At 54.9% G+C, this 20,289-nt stretch overlaps 1 protein-coding gene across 3 annotated transcripts in view; it reads right to left on the bottom strand.

The window, feature by feature from the left end:
- The window catches only part of DRC3 (dynein regulatory complex subunit 3), a 33,823-nt gene that overhangs the window by 6,884 nt on the left and 6,650 nt on the right, over positions 1-20,289 (bottom strand). For all 3 annotated transcript variants that reach the window (XM_049636863.1, XM_049636861.1, XM_049636862.1), the window contains exons 4-11: positions 19,380-19,496; positions 16,018-16,184; positions 14,371-14,517; positions 9,879-9,998; positions 9,094-9,205; positions 7,520-7,695; positions 2,563-2,694; positions 458-528 (exon numbers count right to left, since the gene is read on the bottom strand). In XM_049636863.1, the coding sequence (XP_049492820.1) occupies positions 458-528; positions 2,563-2,694; positions 7,520-7,695; positions 9,094-9,205; positions 9,879-9,998; positions 14,371-14,517; positions 16,018-16,184; positions 19,380-19,496 (1,042 nt within the window). The remainder of the gene's footprint in view (positions 1-457; positions 529-2,562; positions 2,695-7,519; positions 7,696-9,093; positions 9,206-9,878; positions 9,999-14,370; positions 14,518-16,017; positions 16,185-19,379; positions 19,497-20,289) is intronic.

The following is a 20,289-nucleotide window of genomic DNA, read 5'->3' as shown; positions in this document are numbered from 1 at the left end:
TAGGTGTGACCCCAAAGGTGGCTACCTGGAAGGGGACCACTTATTTGCATCCTGCTTAGTTGGTGAAAAAGCCTTAACCCTTTTCTGCCTTTTGTTTAAAATGCAGGTGCTGGGGCGCCTGGGTGGCTCAGTTGGTTGAGCGGCCGACTCCAGCTCAGGTCATGATCTCACAGCTCATGAGTTCGAGCCCCGCGTCGGGTTCTGTGCCGACAGCTCAGAACCTGGAGCCTGCTTCGGATTCTGTGTCTCCCTCTCTCTCTGCCCCTACCCAACTCGTGCTCTGTCTCTGTCTGTCTCTCAAAAATAAATAAACATTAAAAATAAAATAAAATAAAAAATAAAATGCAGGTGCTTCTCCTCTGGCTCCCCTGGAGGCAGGGGGAGCCCAGGTGTGGGCCAGGATAACCCCACGAGCCAGTAGCGTCTCCCCATGGAGGGTCATCTGGGAAAAGGATATAGGCTTTGGACGTTTTCAATAAAGAGTGCCACCAAGTCCATGATGTTCCTTTCAAACATGTTTATAGTCTCCTGGAAATGATAAAGAGCACAGTTAACATGAATATTTAGACATGAACTTGACTGACCTATCATCAGAGCAAAAGGCACTCCTTAGAACTTAGCAGGTGCCTGCTTTAATCACAGACCTTCAGGGTAAAGACCAACCACCCTGACCTTCCCAGGTAGATGCCTATGAATGGCCCTCTCTCCTGACCTCTTTCTCACAGCTGCATTACTCCCCAGCCATTTCACCTTACTCACTCCCCCACAAGGTTTAATGCAAAGCTTCCTCCGGGCCTTTGCACGTGCTGGTCCCCTTGCCAGGAATACTTGTCCGGGTCCCACCCCCCGTAACCCTCACGGACACACATAGAGCTAACCCCCTTCCTTTGGGCTTCTCGATGATGGCATCTATCCATCACTTCCAGAGAAACAGGGGAGAGAGTTGCTGAGAGACTGCCTGGATCAGTGTCCCAGCTCCACCACTGTGTTTAATGTCCTTGGGGCTCAACATCCTCATCTATGAAATGGGTTTCCTTTGTAGTCCCCGTCTCATGGAGTTGTGAAGTTTAAATGAGTTACTTCACACGAAATGCTTTGCCAGGTGCCTTGGTGATGCTGGCTGCTGCCCCAGACCTGTCACCATCAGTGTGGCTGTCTGCATGCCTACCACCTCTCTCCGAGGCACCCTGCACTGCTGCCCCCCAGGGCTTAGGTGTCCCCCAGGGCTGAAATGGGACTTGAGTGAGGGAGCAATGGAAGAGGTGATGTGAGGCCTGCTCCCCTGTGAGCCCCAGGCCAGGTCATGCCCCTGATCTAGCACAGACTCCCGGGGCTACAGGGTGGGCCGAGGGCCCCGGGAATCTACAGGAGTCCGACCCCTGTCTGCAGGCTGAGCCAATTATACATGTTTCAAATGTGTGTGTAAACACTGTTGTAATGAATAAAAATGGGGTCGTTAGAAAGCATGACTGCAACTTAGGGCTTTTTGGCTGCTTGGTGACACAAGTACGACCGACCATGTACAGATCTGGGGACTTTGGGGACGCTGGAATGGGGATCTCCCTGCATGAAAAGGCTGGGAGCCGCTGCCTAAGCCTCCCCCGCCGCTTGCGAGCTGCTTCCTGCAGCTCTTGAGCACTCCCGGCGGGAGCCAACACCTGCCGTGTGACGTGATGGGGAGATCTATCCCTGTCTGAGGTGTCCCTTGACATGGGAGGGATTGATTAGGCGCCATCTCTTGGCCCGACCACGGCAGCATCCAATGAGGTTTGATTCATCACAGCCTTCGGAGGCCCCGGCCTCGCCTCGGCTGCCTTGTGAACACACAAGGCACTCTGGCTGCTGAGGAATTTTAGAGAGAGGTGCTCTGCATTTCTGCTGCTTCGTGCTGAATCGCAGGCTCCGCGCGCGGCCCTGAGATGCGGCAAATACGCACTGCAATGCAGAGGAGCCTTTGTTTGTCCCAGAGTGGGGGCCTACTTTGTCTCTCAAGCACCCAGATGACTCCTGGGGTCTAATCAGAAATACCTCTCCCTGCTGAGGCTCTGGGTGCTTCCAGGATAGGGGGTACATTCCAGAGGAATGAGCTCACCTCTACATGTGGGCGTGAGAACCAACTGCAATCTAAGTGACTGAAATATATTAAAAGCAAACACAGGACGGATGAGCAAAGAAAGCTTTAGTCCGCCGCGCTGAGTCACACAGCGGAGGAGCGCCTGGGAGGGCTCCAGCTAAAATACCATCCGGGGGCACCTGGGGGGCCCAGTCGGTTAAGCATCGGACTTCAGCTCAGGTCACGATCTCACCGTTGGTGAGTTCAAGCCCCGCACGGGGCTCTGTGCCGTTAGCGCAGAGCCCGCTTCAGATCTTCTGTCTCCCTCTTTCTCTGCCCCTCACTTGCTTGCGCTGTCTCTCTCAAAAATAAAATGAACATTCAAAAAATAATTACAAAAAAAACAATAAAATAAAATACGGTTTTGCCACCGAATCCGCTATGTTCTTGCAAAGGAGACTGGCAGGGCACGATCGCATCACACCTGTGCCCCAGGGGCTCGGCCTCACCTCCAGCTGCTCTACCAACTGCATCTCCAGTGTCATGAGCATGTTGAACAGCTCAGTGATGTCCTTGCTGTGTTCCGCTATCTTCATCTCAAGGTTGGTCACTTCGGACTCATCTCGAATGGCATTTAAACTCTGGAAACAAAAGCCTGGGTTTGAGGAATCCACAACTAAGTGTAATTAGTTAATGACAGGCGACGATCGGTTTTGTGGGTACGAATGTGAACTCTGGGATTGGCCTGTCCAAGTTCAAGTGTCGGCTCTGCCATTTGTCAGCTTTGTGGACTTGTGGAAGCTACTCACCCTCCCCATGCCTCGAGGCAGATGCCAGCACTAGTCAGTGAGTTCTCGGTCCACGTTAGCTCGGGTTTTCATTAGTGGTGGCTGGGCTGGGTGGAAGGAGCGATGGCTTCAGAGTCTGGTGAACCTGAATTCGAATCCTGTCTGGGTCACTTATCAGCAGGGTGACCTTGAATGAGCCACCTCCACTCTCTAAGCTTCAGTTTCCTTATGTAAAGTGGGACAGAAGTGTGTGTCACAAAGTTGTGGGGATTTAGCAGTGTGTATGAACTCTTGGTTCACGGTGGGGCCTCGGCTAACAGAGTCCACTACAAGGTCCACAGCAGGCACAGGGAGACAGAGAAACACTGGAAATGTAAGACAGATCCAGTCTTTAGGAAACCAGTTGGACCCACAGAGCACCCCACTGAGCAAGGGGATGGCGGTGGTGAACAGATGCTAGGCCCCTTGGAATGAGAGGATGCTCACGGGCCAGAAAACACCCTGGGGTCCAAGCCTGGCACTGAATCCCAGACACTCACTAACAAAGGTCCTGGGGACTCGGCCATCAGGTGCACTGTCAACTTGTTTCTGTTGATATATGGTATTATTATTTTTAATGTTTATTTTTGAGAGAGAGAGCAAGGGAGGGACAGAGAGAGGCGGGGAGGAACAGAATCCGACGCAGGCTCCAGGCTCTGAGCTGTCTGCACAGACAGCTTGAAATCACAAACCGTGAGATCACGACCTGAGCCGAAATTGGACGCTTAACCAACTGAGCCACCCAGGTGCCCTGATGTATGGTATCAGTTGGGAAGGAGGACAGAGTACCTTGGCACGATTCAGTGCGATGAATGATATTTATAATAATGGTTACCCCGTCTGGAGAAAAATCAGGTTCAATCCCTACCTCGAACCTTACATGGAAACAAATTTCCCACAGAGTGAAGATTTAAACATACAAAGTGAAGCCATACAGTCCTAGAAGGAAAAAATAGACGGACTTTAATAAATAATCTCAGAGTAGAGAAGTCCTTTCTAAGTATAACCAGAAAAAAGACTGATAGGTTGTACTACATAAAATGTGTAGAAATTTTGAATAGCAAAAGCACCATAGACAAAAAAACGACACGATAAACAACAAAGTGGGAAACATATTTGCAATTCATTTCACTGACACAGGGCTAATTTCTTAATCTATAAAGAGCTTGTACAAAGTAATGATTTCTTTTTAAAGAAAGAGATATAGATCAAAAACCAAACAGAAAAAAAATGGATTAGGGCATATGAGAAGAACAAAGAGTTCACAGAAAAAGAAATAAAAATGTTTAGAGGAGCCTGGGTGGTTCAGTCGGTTAAGTGTCCGACTCTTGATTTCGGCTCAGGTCACGATCTCATGGTTCGTGAGTTCGAGCCCTGCATTGGTCTCTGCGCTGGCAATGTGGAGCCTGCTTGGGATTCTCTCTCTCCTTCTCTCTCTCTCTCTCTCAAGATAAATACACTAAAAAAAAAAAAAAAAAAAAAAAAAAAAAGAAATACAAATGTTTGTAAAACATGCAATGCTTATCCTCACTTAAGGGAAAATAAACACATGCTCCAAGTGCCAGACTGGCAGAGACGAGGAAGCCTGAGAGCACCGGTCTGACAAGGAGCAGGCCGAGGGGCAGAAGCCACGGCCTCCGAGGAGCACGGCTGAGCAGTAACTGGTCAGAGCAGCAATACCCGGGTCTGCCTCCGGGACTTCATCCTACAGATCAGACTCGCGCCAACTTACCCACTGCAACACTGCTTGAAAGAGCGAAAGAACGGAAAAAAATGAATTGTCCGTCAGCAGGGACTGGGTTAATAAATCATGGCTCATCCGTGCAAGGAGAGATGTTACAACTATTAAAAAAGAAGGCGATTTGAGTTTTGGAAGGATCTCTAAGCTGCATAGATAAAAAAGCAAAGGGCAAAACAGCATGGTACACTTTCATCACTCACACACGCGCGCACACACACACACGCGCGCACACACAGAAGGGTTGGACTGACTGTACCCAACCCCCATCTACATTTGTCATTCTGTGCCCATGCTTAGACATGCATTACCTATCTAGAGACTGCCCGTCACAATTTTACACCTGCTCTGCTCCCCACTGGTTCCCCCCCCACCACCACAGTTCTGGGAGGCGGTTACGTCCATTTCTCTAATGAGGAAACGGAAGCCAGCAGAGGGTCACCAGTGAGGGGTCCATGTGAGCATTCTGCCGACCCGCTGACCCCAAGCTGTGCCCCGCTGGGCACCAGGAGGAGGTGCTGAAGGAGCCCTGGTCTAGTGGGCGTGGCAGGAGGGGGATAGGACAAGATCAAGAGGTCCCGTGAGGAAAGAGAACTGGGGCCTCAGGCCGACAGAGTCCTGTGAACTTCTAAGACAGCGGGCTCAGCTTGGGCTGAGCAGGAGGCACCTAGGAAAATCCCAGTGCCGTGCCGCACCCCCTGAGCTGGGGCATCAGCCCCAGCCCTGTGGGGTCCCTGTGGACTCTGGTGTGTGGGCTGCATGAAACCACTGCTCTAGGCTCTAGGAGAGGGGCGCTCAGGGTAGTCTGCTCATCCCAGGCAGCCTTTGAGGGTGTCACCATTATGGGGGCCGTGGGGCCCGGTGCCTCAGAAGCCGGGGGAGCCGGCCTGCTCCGAAGAACTACCCCTGAACGTTAGGAAGTCAGGCTTGGCGCCAGCAAGAGCACAGCACTGGCGGTAGCCTGGTCCAGGTCCTGCTTCTCCAGGGGGATGTGTTGCTGAGGGGGCCGGGCCCAGGCCTGGGAGGAGCCTGCTGGCTGGCGTCCAGGCCTCCCAAACCCAGCGGCTGCAGGCACCAGATAAGAAATGTCATGGAGGCGGCGCCGGGGTGGCTCAGTCGGCTAAGCGCTGACTTTGGCTCAGGTCACGATCTCACAGTTCATGAGTTCGAGCCCCGCGTCGGGCTCTGTGCTGCCAGCTCAGAGCCTGGAGCCTGCTTCGGATTCTGTGTCTCTCCCCCACTCTCTGCCCCTCCCCGACTCGTGCTCTGTCTCTGTCTCTCTCGAGAATAAATAAACATTTAAAAAAGAAGAAGAAGAAAAAAAAAAAGAAACCTCAGGGAGGATGTGCCAGACAGGGTCCAGGAGGACTGGAGACGTGGCCTGTCCAGAGGGGACAACTGCCACTGAGGCCCTGCTGACAAGTGCCTCCAGAGAAGCTGGCAACCACAATTTTTCTGTGAAATCTTCCCATTTTTAACGTCAGCAGGACGTTCAAAATGTTTTAAAATCCTCTGCAGGCCAAATAAAACACGTATGTGAGCCAAATGTGTTCTTCTGTTGACAGGCTTGAACTTCTGGGTGAATGCAGTCACACCCCACCCTAAAACATAAGGAGGAGGGTCTTGAGGGTTAAGTCGCACAGAATGTGAGGTCGTTGGTGAGGCCGATGAGCCGAGACCAGGGACCGGGGAGTGAGGAGGGCCGGGAAGCATCTGGGAGCTGATCGCCAACCCTATTATATCTGAACGTGCATTATCTGGGGATTTTGCTTGACCTTAAACTAAGAGTTCTCAACCCTATGGTGCTTCGTGGGTTCCTTGAAGCCCCTGACACTGCAGGGGAGTGCCCACATACTCGGTGTATGTGGACAATTTTTTGAGGAGAAAGAAAGTCCATAGCTTTCCTTAGAGTCTCACGAAGATCTGTGACTTAGAACAAGAACCCATCTTTAAAAATAATGCTAACTAGGGGCACCCGGGTGGCTCAGTGGGTCGAACATCTGGCTTCGGCTCAGGCCATGATCTGCAGGTTGGGGAGCTAGAGGCCCGTGTCGAGCTCGCTGCCGTCAGCCTGTCCGCACAGAGCCCACTTGGATCCTCTGTCTCTCCTCTCTCTGCCCCTCCCCCACTTGCACTCTCTCAAAAATAAACATTAAATAAAATAAACATGATGCTAACGAAAAGAAGCAAGTCCCACCAAGCACACATGGCCCTGAGTGGCCTGGGTCCAGCAGGTCCCGAACGACCGAGGCCTGCTCGCTCAGGTGGAATGCCCTTCCTCCACCACCCCTGGCTCATTTCTCTTTGTCCTGTGAGCCTCAGCCTGAGTTAAGGTCCCTCCAGCAACTCCCAGAGGCTCCCTGGGCTCCCCTCCAGTGTCGTACTGACCACCGCAGCGGGGAGGGCCCGGGTCTGCACCCCACACCACATGAGAGCTCGCCGAGGGCAGGAGCCACGGCCAGCATTGGTCTGGCTGCCCAGAGCCAGGCACCGAGCGGAGGCTCAGAAAATGTCTGCTAAACGAACGAATGAACCAAAGCAAAGTAGCAGTTCTTGACGTTGCTAATAACAGGAGCGACGACGTGAACACCATTGTTGACAGTAAGGATGACACCTCCTTAACCCCCAGGGGCGTTTTAGGTGAAGGGGACCCACAGGCGTCACCCTGGGCTCAGCTCTGGCATGGTGCTGGAGTTGTGGTTGGTGGCACCGGTGGAAGGCTAAACCCTTGGCTCTGCCACTGAGCTGGGTGATTTCTGGCAAACGGGGACAGTGACCGCGGGTCTTAGGGGTCGTCAGAGGTAGAGGGTGTGCAGCCCCTCCGGTGGGGCCAGGCCCGCAGGGTGGGGTCAGCATCCGGAGCAGGAAGCAGAGAAGGGACACGGGAGGGGCAGAGCCTACCAGCAAGTGCGTCTCCTCGAACTTGGCAATCCTGCGTTTACCCTGCTCCCGGTTTTCCTGGATGGCCTCCTGGACACACTCGTTGAAGGTGTCAAGCTCCACTTTGCGCTTCTCCTGCTGTTTCAGGCCATATTCGAAGATGTTCAGGCAGATGATGACGAATTTGTCCTTGTAGGTGAGGCCATTAAGGAAGCTGTCTTGGGGGCAGGCTGCTGGGAGGATACAGGTCGAGGGTGGTGGCAGCTCCTGGCACAGGGCCGGGAGTTGAGATTTGGAGTCGAATGTGGTGCTGGGGCATCCCTATCTTCACCGTGAGGGACTGGTCTCGGGAAGGAAGCAGGGGCCATGGGGGGACGCTACAGAGCAGAAGAGAGACATGCTACGAAAGGCCCCAGGAGAGGCCCCAAAGGGGCCGGGGAGGGGCTGGGAGCCCAGGCGGAGCCAGCCCCAGCCAGCGAGCTGGGCAGTGTATGTTTCTGTCTCTGCCGTGATATCTAGGGGGCCTTTGTTGGGCTCCTGTCTTTGTGCTCAGCTGTTGCAGGGGCGCCGAGGGAGCCTGCGAAGGTCAGGGGACCAGAGGCTGGACGCAGAGAGGTCCGGGTTCAGGTCCTGGCTCTGCTGCTCCTCCTCTCTGGCAAGCCACTTCACCTGCCTGGACTTGGGCTTCCTCACCTGCAGCATGGAGTCCTTGAGGTCAGGCAGGCGCTACGGCCCAGATGTGAGCCCAGGTCACCCAGCTGGGGGATGGCACAGCCAGGCCGGGAGCCCGTCTGTCTGGCCTAGAGCCCTGATTGTCACCTTCTGCTTTGCCTCACACCCTCTCTATCCCCTCCCCCACCCTTTCCAAAACGTTGAGTTTTTAAGAGAAAGTTTCTTTCTACCCAGTGATGGCGGCTCCACAGACATACTGTGTGACTCGTTGCCAGTCTCAGCGCTAATTCAGTCTGTTGTGAGTCTGAGTCCCTCGACGTATAGTTTATGCCAACTGAGGTCATCATGGCTTCGGCCATGACAAGTGCCAGTCACAGCCTCTGGGCTCCAGCTGACTGGGGGAAAGGATGCCGGCTCTTAGAGCGACAGACAAGGGCTCAAATCCCAGCTTCTAACTGCATGACCTTGGACAAGTCAACCTCTCCAAGTTTAGCTTCCCCAATTATAAAATGGGATTAATATAATAACAGCACCCATCTGCTGGGCAGTTGGGAAATTATAAACACTGTATGCAAAGCTCACAGCAAGAGAACATAAATATAGGTACTACAGATTAGCGCCATAGACCCACACTTCAGTTTTCCCTCTTTGACAACCTGGCTTGTCGAGCACAGCGGACCCCGTGCCATGCTGTGCGTCCCCTGAAATCCAGGCAGCGTTTCCCCACGCCCCTCAGCTGACCTCTTGGGTTCTCCACTGCCTCTTGGGTACATGGCTGTGAAGGAGGGGTTTTATCTTCCAGGGTTTCACAAGAGAAATGGGAAAACCGAGGCCCAGAGCAGAAGGGGACCTGCCCCCGGCAGGCTGGTGGTGTGGGGCCCGGGCTCTGCCAGGGGAGGTGACCATGAACTTGGAAGGATATGCCTGAAGGAGCTCGCTGACGCCGGGAAGGTGGGCCAGCTTGTTGCCCTCTACGTCCTCAGCGTACATGCTGTCAAACAGGAAGGAGCCGTTCAGGTGCTCGACGAACGCGGCCTGCAGTCAGAAACACAGCAGGGCTTGGGGGACGCTGATCCACTGGCAAGGGCTCCATGGGTGGGGCCCTGTGCTGGGCGCTGGGGTCAGTGGACACTTTGCAGAGGGTGGGGGAGGGCACGCTGCCCTTGGGCTTTAGCCCTCCAGGAGGACAGGGAAGGCACGCCGGGCCAAGGGCCTGGCACACGCGGAGGTCCAGAGGCATCAGCCGAAGGTTGCACGAGGCTCAGTGTGCCTGGAGGAAGGGGTGCGGCTTGTGGGACAGAGTGGGTCCGGGGCCGTGCCGGGAAAGGACTTCAACCTTCCTGGCTGCCCGTGGAACCGCCCTTTTCTTAAAAGGAGCTGCTCCCTCAGATTGTTTCCCTAGGCCCTCGTGCTGGACCTGGCAGGCTGGCAAGGAGACAAGGCAGGTGGCATCCGGGCTGAGACAGAGCTGGCTCTGTGGCGAGCAGAGCAAGGAGGGAACAGGGCGGGACAGGGCGCTGGCCTGTGGGTGATGTACACGCTCCGTCACAGCCAGGAGAGGCCACACGGCATATGTTCGCCATCAAGAGCGGTTCTTGGGGCCTGGGCCCTGCTGACTTTGATCCAGCTGGGCCCATACCCTGTGGCCGGCATCTTGGAGCCAGGGCAGGGGGAGGTGGGCGGCAGGGCTCCTCCCGACGGAATGTACCTTGTGCTCCTCCAGCTCCTCCCGCTGGGCCCGCTCATCATCCAGCTGGGCCTGAATCAGGTTCTCTCGCTGCTTCAGCTCGTCGATGCCGTACTGGTGTTTGATCTCTGCCAGCTCCTTCTGAGGGGGGGATGGGAAGGGGCACTGTTACTGGGGCATGTTTGGTCCCTCCCTCCCGGCCATGCCGGCCTCTGCCATCCCACAGCCTCTCTAGCGAGGGTGGGGGTGTGGACAGTCTCCTAGTGAACGCTGTGTGGGCAAGGATGGCTTGCTTCCTCCTGGCCTTTTCCAAGTATCCTGAGTCGAAGGGAAATGAGGGGAAGGACCAACAGCATGGGGGGAAGGCAGCACAGGCAGGTGGCACAGGCAGGGGATCAGGGCCACATCCCGGGTGGGTGCACATGCCCAGAGCAGGTGCTCCCACTCTCTTCCAGGGATGCACGATGGGAAACAGGTAAAGTGAGTTACCCGAGTCACAGGCCTGGTCTCAAGGGCCTCGGACCTTGGCTCTGTGCCCTGCCACCTCCTGGCTCTCCTCCCAGCCCTCCTGCTCATCCCCTTATACCCAGTGGGCACTGCTGGAGCCTGTAGGGCTCAGTCCTCACCCTTCTCGGCTCACTCGACACACCCCAGGTGATTTCACCTGTGCTAAGGTCAAGTGCAAGCACGTCCAATGGCTCCACCCTCAGACAACATGCGGGTCTTTACCTTCAGCCCAGACCCTACCTTTGAGAGCCTCTCTCCCCTAGCTGCCTTGAGAACACTGCCCCCTCACCATGTCCAAGATGGACCTCTGTCCTCCCATGGTCCCACTGAGGTGAGTGGCCCCCCAGCCATCCAGCACCCTGACCGGAGACCCGGGACACATGCGGGACCCTCCCTCCTCCAGCAGACCCAGGCTGTGCCCTGGCCTGTCTGTGCTAGCTCCTAATCCTATCTCACTATCCTCTCTCTCTGGCCTCGACCCCCGCCTCAGCCTCCTAGGTGGCCTCCCCCATGCACCCTGTCCCCTCACCCAGTCTGTCCACTGCTCCCGAGCAAAAAGCCAGAGAAACCTCTGTTAAACACAAACCCAATCTCGTAGGTCCCTTGCCTGCCCTGTAGGACTTCCTCTTGGCCGTAGGGTAATGACAAGCTCCTGCGAGGCCTGCCTGCCACCCTCTCTCTCCAGCTCTCTGAGCGCCAGCCATTGGCTCCCTCGCCGCGCTGCCTCCTGCCACAGGCCTTTACATGTGCTCTGTCCTAACCCTAGCCCTTCACCAGCCCTTCACTCCTGCTCATCCTATGCTTCAAACCACCAACCCCCGCCTTGTACACCTGGTATTTTCACGTATCTGTGAGAGGATCTGTCTCTGTGCGTTGGCACCACAAAGGAAGGTAAGGGCTTCCTCGGGGTCTGTTCGATTCCAGATACTGAGCTTTCTTTCGGCTCTCCTGTGCTGCCTGAAGCCCATCCCGTCTTACTCCTGAACGTGATGCGAGTATAGGTATCATTATAGTTTTGTGCCTTAACTTGGGCCTTGGCTGCAAATAGCTTATATTGCACAGCTGAAATCCTTCTAAAGAACTGTTATTCATTGAGCTGTATGCTTATATTGTTTTCTTACATGTTCATACTTTATTTTTAAAATATTTTTAATTCTTTTTTTAAAACTTTTTAATGTTTATTTATGAGAGAGAGCAAGAGAGAGAGAGAGGGAGAGAGACAGAGCATGAGTGGGGGAGGGGCAGAGAGAGAAGGAGACACAGAATCCCAAGCAGGCTCCAAGCTCTGAGCTGTCAGCACAGAGCCTGATGAGGGGCTGAAACCCACGAACCATGAGATCATGACCTGAGTTGAAGTTGGGAGCTTAACTGACTGAGCCACCAAGGTGCCCTTATTTTTAAAATATTTTTAAAATGTTTATCTATTTATTTTGAGAGAGAGAGAGAGAGAGAGAGAGAGAGAGAGGGAGAGGGAGAGAAGGGGTGGGGAAGAGAGAGGGAGAGAGAGAAAGAATCTTAAGCAGGCTCCGTACCGCCAGCTCAGAGCCCGATATGGGGCTTGACCCCACAAACTGTGAAATCATGACCTGAGCTGAAATCAAAGAGTCAGACATTTGACTGACTGAGCCACCCAGGTACTCCTACATATTTATACTTTAATAAGGACATTTAAATTTTTGTTTTTTTAAGTTAATGTATTTATTTTTGAGACAGAGAGAGAGAGAAAGCATGAGTTAGGGAGGGGCAGAGAGAGAGGGAGAGAGACAATCCCAAGTAGGCTCCACTCTGTCAGCATGGAGCCTAATGTGGGGCTTAAACCCACAAACGTTAGATCATGACCTGAACCAAAGTTGGATGCTTAACTGACTAAGCCACCCAGGTGTCCCAAATTTTTAAGTCTCTAGTTTCTGGGCCATGCTTTCTTCTCCATTCCCACAGCCCTGCCTTCTCCCTCTCTCCCTCCCTGCTACCCCACCTCATCCCACATCTCTTCTCTATATCCTCTGTCTCCCAGATTCCTGAACTGCGGACCACATCAAGAATTCTGCTGAGAACCGCTCAGGGTTCCCCACGGGCCCCCACCTTCAATTGGAGAGCCCTTAAACCCCAGCAGGGCCCTGCTGATTGACCCCTGTCTCCCCTGCCTGTCTCCCCACCTCCCCACACAAAGCCCCTCAAGCTCATAGCACCTGCCCATTCCATGTGGTTTGTGGGGGACTGTCCTCTGTTCCTCAGGGCTGGATTGAGGGGAGGGCCAGCCTTCAGGCACAGTCCAGGGCCTCGACTTAAAAGGGGCCTGATGAAAACAGGGGGAGAGCTCCACAGAGCTGAGAGGCACCTCAAGAGCCTGCCCTTGAACCTCTGTCCTCCCATAGTCCCACTGAGGTGAGCGGCCCCCCAGTCATCCAGCACCCCGGCCGGAGACCCAGGGCACATCCTGGACCCTCCCCTGGTTGGCCTGTATCTGGGCCCAGCTGTTCTGCTGCCCAAGCCCTACAGCACCAAGAGGCCAGGGGCTTGGGGCAGGCTATGGCTGGCCTCAGGGCAGGCAGTAGTGTGGACAGGGAAGTTTCAAGTGCCCCTGCTTTGCAGAACTCTGCTCTTAGAGCCTTTTACTCATTATTTATCTTGATGCATCTAGGCAAGTCTCTGAATCATGAAAGGAGCCTTTGTTTCGCTGCGGCACAACGGGGATGCCCAGACTGGGCTGTCTGCCCTTTATGGAAGCTTCTGGGGACTGAGGAGAGAATGCTTGGGGAGGGGCTTTGGAACTGTGCAGTGTCAGGCTGTCCCCTGGTTCTACAACGGACTTTGAAACCTACCCCAACAGCTCTCTGGCCCATTCCAAGCATCGGAGCCCGTGATGACTTCCAAACTATCATCTACATGAAGCAAAAAATACTTGAGAGTATTAGAATTCGAGTCTCAGCTTTTGGTGCTGTCACGGGAAGCAGAGAAAGCCACGGTCCTCAGAGGGGCACCTCTCTGACCTCACCCTATCTCTGTGGACCTCCCAGGAAGGCACTGGCAAGCAGAGGGCTCCACACTTAGAAGGTGGCCCTGTCCACCTGGGCGCCGGGGCTCTGCAACACGGTCCAGGCCAGGCAGGGTCAGCCTTCAGACCTGTGGATGAGTCCTCCCTGCTCCTGCTGGGCTCTCCCAGGTGCTCCCCATCACCTCAGTGCCCCCAAGCCCAGGCTCCTTTCTCTCAGGAAGGCACCAGCTTCCTGCGAGAAGGAGCAGGCAGGTCAAACAGTCCCTTGGTCTCTGTAGCACCCAACATGCAGGGACATCCGTTTCTGCCACCAAAGGCCCCAGGTATTGGGCCAGGTTCTTTCCTTCCAGTGGGGAAGGCACCCAGAGAAGGATCACACTGCAAAGAGCAAGAGGTGAGCGAAAGGGGGCAGCTCATAGCAGGGGGACAGGAACGCGGTGGCCGTGACAGACCAGGCGGTAGGCGGGGGAAGGGCCCTCCTCACTGGGTTCTGCTGCCAGGCTGCCTGGCTCCGGCTCCCGGCCCAACTACCACTGGCTGCGAGCTCCCTGGCGAGGCATCTCACTGGTGCCAGCCCTCGGTTGGCCAGCTGAGGGCAGGAACAGACCCCCCCCCCCCGCCGACAGGCTGTAGTGAAAGCGACATCAAACAGCAACGTGTGCGTGGCGGACGCGTACGGGAGGATAGTTAGCTGTTCTATTGCTCCCGGGCTCTGCCACGAGCCACTGATGCTAACTGCTGGCCCTCGCTTGGTGTCCCCAGCTTCTTCATTCAGACCACCAGACAGTGCCGGGTGGCTGGACGTGGCCTGGAGGCAACACATGGAGGGACCTGGCCACTGTGAGCAGGCACTGAACGGCTAGCATGAGGGTCCTGCTGGAATGGTGCCCACGGGGGCAGGTCGAAGGAGTTAGATCTCAGAGGGGCTCTGCCCCAGCGCCCTTTTCCGTGCAGTCTGGAGGGCCTGAAGACAGACTCACAGAGCCAGGAGACCCAGAGGAAGACACTTGCCATGTGGTCGTCGATGCGCCGGAAGTCCAGGTACACGAGGTCAGGAAGGTAGGCACAGATGAACATCTTGTAATCCTCCTCCTCCGCGATGGGGTTTCCAGAGAGGCTGAGTGTCCGCAGGTCCTTGAACCGCCGCAGGTAGATGATCTGGGGGGAAGAGGGGAGAGTAACCCATCTTCCTGGCTGCCGCAGAACAGAAAACACCTCCAGCGGCCTCTCCCCTCGTCACTCTGCCAGGGTCTGCGGCCTGGCCACGACACCCTCCGCGCTGCCTGGGGCGACAAGAGAGAAGGGGGGCGGAGGGGAGGAGGGTTCCAGGCTGGACGGCTGTCCTGATCAGCAGGCTTGGGTTCAAGGCCCAGCTGTGGGACCTTGGGCAAGTTGCCTAACATCTGTGAGCCTCTGTTCCCTCATCTGTAAGATGGGCATAAGGGTGCTGTGATGTGTGTCACAGGTGTTCCAAGGACCAAAGGAAATGAGCTATGAGAAACATTGAGAAGCATGCCTCCCGCCTACTCCGTAAAGGGTGGTAGTTGTTACTGCTGGTCCCTCAGAACAGGCGCGCTTTTCCACCGTGAACTCTGTGGAAGGGCCAGATCTCTTAAATTAAATGGAACCCAATTTGTAGTTAAGCTTGGATTAGCTGGATGACACTGGGACATTCGCTACCCGCCATTTAGTCTTCCTCTACTCCATTTTTAGGAAAGTGGGGGAAAAGTCAACAAGAGAGCTACTGTTTCATTTGAGAGCATTTCCTGCACACCAGACGCTGGACTGTGCAAAAGGTGGCGAAGGAACCAAGCATGCTTTTCCGGAGGGTTCCTCCCAGTCATCTGTTTGTGCAACAGGATTAAGCACCTACCAGGCCTCCGAGGCAGTGCTAGGCCCCGGGGCTGCAGTGGCAACAAAGCTCACGTGGTCCCTACCCTTAGAGCAAGGGCTCACATTCTACTGGCAGGGACCAGGGATGCTTTAAAGAGTAAATAAAATCATTACTGTTGGGGGTAAGTGCTGTAAGAATACAAAGATGGAGGGGCGCCTGGGTGGCTCAGTCGGTTAAGTGTCCAACTTCGACTCACGTCATGATCTCGCGGTTTGTGAGTTCGAGCCCCGTGTCAGAGCCTAGAGCCTGCTTCGGATTCTGTGTCTCCCCCTCTCTCTGCTCCTCCCATGCTCATGCTCTGTCTCCCCGTCTCTCAATAATAAATTAAAAAAAAAAAAAAAAAAGAATATAAAAATGGGGCATGAGAGAAAATAACAGGGAGCCCTCTTTCAGTCAGGCCAAACGCCTTGCTTCCAGGAGGTCCTCACCTCAGCAAATATTTGCGAAGTGAGCATGGGGCTCAGGGAAAGAGGTGCAGGTATGGACTGGTAGCCACCGATGGGCTCAGCGCGGTGTTTAAACATGATCAGATCTCTGGTAGAATCATCTGGATTTCTGGTTTTTCTAGGAAAAGGGGACGATCTGGAAGGCTAAGGCTGCATTCCCCTCCCCCCCCACCCCAGATGACAGACCCTTCTCCCCCACCCCCAGCTACTGAAATGCCCTCGAGCGCCCAGACCCACGGTCTGCCCTGGGCCAGAGGCCGGTAGGAGCGGCCAGAGCAGCCACTCCAGTCCTGGCGCCCGCCGCCCCTGAGTACTCACGTTCATCATGTGGCTGATCTCGTTGTTGCCCAGCGACAACACCTGTAGCTTGACAAGGGCATCCAGAGAGTCGATCTTGGAGATCCGGTTGTTGAACAAGCTCAGGTCCTCCAGGTTCACCAGTGTGTCCAGCCCCTCAATGGCCTCGATGTTGTTGAAGGACAGGTCTGGAAGGAAGAGGGCTGTGAGGGTCCACTGGTTGGGGTTAGGGGTGGGACTGTCTTGGGACAAACCCATCGGGGCTACCTATGCTCTGGGAGCCAGCACCAAGCTGTCAGGCCGGTAACTGACTCACTGACAGCTTATGGTCTTCTAGAAGCCATGCACGGATTCTTTCCTACTGTCTCAAACTTTTACCACCCTCTCCAATTCTGCCACTTGTCTTCCTGGCTGGGCACATGTGCCCAAATACTCAAGTCTGTGCTCTGTTGTTCTGGGATGGAAATGATGAATGGGAGGTCCATAATGGTGCATCCTGGAGCAGGAGGAGACAGTCTGGAGGGCCTCCTTCCCTCACATCTACGGGCATTTTCATAATAATACCACCTGTCTGCTTAGCGCTTCCCAGTTTATCAAGTGCTTATGAGTAAGTCTTCTGACAACAGCCCTGAGTGGCAGCTTGGAATTTCTCTCCCCGTTTGAGCATTGGGAAGCTGAAGCTCAGAAAGGCTCAGTGATCTGCCCAAAGCCACACAGCTAACCATGGTGGTGCCAGAGTCCATCCAGGGCTCCTCCCAGGACATGCGGCAGGCCAGGACCCTCCAGCTACATCCCAGCTAACTCAGATCCTCCAAAACCCCAACCCCGACCTGCAGCTGAGGTGCCAGGCCCTCCGTGGCCCAAGTTTCACATCCCGGGGAATAAAACTGCTCTTTTCCCACCGTGTTTTTCCGGGATCGGTTGGGGTTGGAGTTGCAACTCTGTCCTGGAGCACCAAGGGCCCAGAGGCCTAAACTAGGAATTTTTCATGAGCTTGGAAATATGCTCATGATAGCTGCAGGCCATCACGTTTTAACGATGATTTGGGAAGTCGGTTTGTCCACACCTGAATTTAGCCTCCTTGGCGTATCAGGAGACGCTCACTGGCTGACAGTTGAGACTAATGGTAACTTATTGTCCCTTTCTTTTTTTTTTCTTTTTAATATTTATTTATTTTTGAGAGAGAGAGAGCGTGAGCTGGGGAGGGGCAGCAAGGGAGGGAGACACAGAGTCCGAAGCAGGCTCCAAGCTGTTAGCACAGAGCCTGATGTGGGGCTCGAACTCACAAACTGGGAGATCATGACCTGAACCAAAGTTGGATGCTTAACCGACTGAGCCACCCAAGCGCCCCCTTATCGTCCCTTTCTAAGTGTGTCATCTTATCTGATGCTCCCAACATAGGTCTCATCTTCTGCGTTTGGTGGAGGAAAACCAAGATTCAAGGGGCCTGGGGGTATATGCCCAACATCACCCAGCACATAGAGAAGCTGAGGTTCAGAAGGCTCCCGGAACTGGTGTAGAGTCAGTACGTGAGCAGAGCTGAGGCTCGAACTGCAGCCTGCGAGATGCCAAGAACACAGTTCTGTTCTTCAGAGGCCGGGCCTGGCCCACTAGAACTGGCTGCGTGCTGGTAAATGTTTAACCAGGGGGTTGGGGTGGGGGGCGGGGGCCAGGGTTTGGCAGAGGCGGGGAGGCCCTGAATTGCAGCGCTTGCCCATTTCTGTGGTGTAAATCCTCCCATCGTGGCCAATTTCAAGCTACCGGCCTGACATCCCTGAAGGCGCAGTTGGGACTAGTCGTGCGTAATCAGCTTTGGAAAGCCAGCCCTGGCTGGCTCCAGTACAGCCTCAGCCCTGGGACAGCTGATGCGGCAGGCCACCAGCAGGGCCTCGCATGAGGCGGGGGCTTGCTGAACAGTGGGAGACACCGTTTGCCCCACCCCCTGCACCCCGGGGACCCAGATCTTCCTGGCTGTGGTTGGGTCCCTGGGTGACTAACGCTGTGACTGACAAAGGCCAGCTTCTCTCAGGAGGATGACCTGACCTCTTACCAGAAATGTCCCCCCTGTTCTCTCACCCCCATAGTATCACAGGAGTACTGCACGGGGGCCCGTGACACTTGTTTTAGGTCTGAGAGATAGCTGGGCCTGGTGGCTCTCTCCTGAAAGCATGGCACTCAGACAGCTGGTACCTGGCAGGTGTTCCAGAGGGGGCGTGGCTCAGGGTCTGGGCTGGCCCGGAGCCCTCTTATCCCTCTCATCTCCTATAGAGAAGATGCCTCCTGGCAATGCCAAGGAGGCGGGCTGCCAAGACCAGACTTGGCATTAATGGGTGCTGGGGTGCCAGGAGGGGTTGCCTGGGGCAAAAGACCCGGGCCCAGCTGTCAGGAGACCTGGCTGTGGTTCGCCTCCGCTGCCTGTAACGTGTGACCCCATCGGGTCCATCAGCCGCCCAGCATCAGCTGCTGCGTCTGTATCTGCAAAACGGCAACGTAATCCTGTCTGTGGGGCTGCTGTGGGCTGGTGACTGTCGGGGCCACTGTAGCTGAGAGTGTTTTGTAAATTCGGATGGGTGCCGATGCCCCAGGTTGCCTGTTGTCGGGAGCGGCCTGACCGGACGGAGGGAGCATGGGCTTCGGGGTCACACAGATACGGGCTTGTGTGGCAGCTCCGCTGGAGCTTTGGGCAAGTGCCTTGGCCTCGCAAAATCTCAGTTCCTCTTCTCCACACTGGGATTGTAACACTCACTGTTTAGGATTGCCGTGGGGGCTAAATAAGACAGCGATACAAAGAGCTCTCCGGCCAGCCCCCTCTCCTCGTTCACCAAAACCCCCTGAGGCCTTTGCAATGAGGGCCAGAGCTCTACACTTGGACAGAGCTCAGCTGGGAGCCTGATGCCCTCACTACTCACTGAGACCTCAGTTTGCTCATCTCTACGATGGGGATGCAAATGGATGGATTAAAAGGCCTCACAAGGAAAGCAGACAGGCCCGTGCTTAGCAGGTAGTCGTGCTCAAGGGACACTAGCAGCTGTGATAATTGTTTCTGGCTTGATCTGGGCCCCCCTGACTGGCAGGGCCCACAGTTGTCTGTCACCCTGGGTCTAGAGTAACTAGACTGCTCCCTTGACTCTCTCCCAGATGGGGAGGTTTGGCAGGTGGGTCAGAATATTCTGGCCTGGTGTGTCCAAGCATATCTTTGCTAGCTCTGCACAGCAAAGGCCCCAGGCTTTTAAAAAGAGCAGCTTTCTTGTTCCCAGTAGACGGACCTTCAGCTGCACACTGGCTAATTCCGGGCGGGCAGCGGAAAATTGCCTGCGAGGCAATGACCCTGGCAGTGCGTCACCTTTGATTAGGGCAGACACACATGCAGGAGGGGCCCTTACCCAGCCAGACCAGGTGTACCAGACGCTCCAGGCCCTCGATCTTCTCGATGATGTTGTTGTCCAGCTGTAGCTTCCTCAAGTTCTCAAACTGCCAGAGGTTGTCTATGCGGAGGATGTCTGAAACGATCGGAGGAGGCGCGTTGGCTGCTTCCAGCCTGGGGTTAGGGTTAAGAGTTCAGTGCAGGTGCACTAAAAAATTGCAACAGCCAATACTAACCGTTCACAAGGCCCATAACTCCACCGCCCTGACCTGGAGCATGCGACCTGGGGATGTGGGCTAAGCACCCAAGAGTCTCTATTAGTGCAGAGCGGGCGGGCAGTGATCAGTGCTTCTACCCGGGAACGCAGTAGAACTCAAAGGCCTACGGAGGGTCGTCGTGAGTGTGGGCTGAACCTGCCCAGGGCATGGGACTCAGTCGTGCCACCTCTAATGTCCAGCTAGGAGGCTTCTCAGGAGCCTGTAACACCTCGGGACACGGGACACCAACAGCGTCCTTCCTGCCACAGCGTGACAAATAGAACGAGGCTGCAGGGTGAATGCCTGCACCACCCACCCCTCGTGCACGTTGGTGAGCGTGTCAACTAGTTCAGCCGTTTTGGAGGGCAATTTGGCCGCGTTAACTGAAATACTTAATGCCTGTCGCCTTTGACCCTGCAATTCCTCCATTTGGAATCTGTCTGCAAAGGCACACTTGTGTGTGTGCCCAAAGAAATACCTATAGGCACATGAGAGGCAAAAAGATCGGGGGACCCACAAATGTCCCTATATGGGGAGCGGGATAAATCACCCATACGACAGAGAGGCGGGTTCCTGATGTCACGGAAGCTCCTGACCTGTTGTCCCTAAAGACCACCTTCACAGACACGCAGCCAACTCGTTCTTTTTGCTCCTGATGCCAGGCAGAGGTCG

This window comes from Panthera uncia, chromosome E1 (assembly GCF_023721935.1).
Source record: "Panthera uncia isolate 11264 chromosome E1, Puncia_PCG_1.0, whole genome shotgun sequence".
NCBI lineage: Eukaryota > Metazoa > Chordata > Mammalia > Carnivora > Felidae > Panthera > Panthera uncia.
The sequence above is the reverse complement of the archived record's forward strand: the minus strand, read 5'-3'. Positions and strand labels throughout refer to the sequence as shown.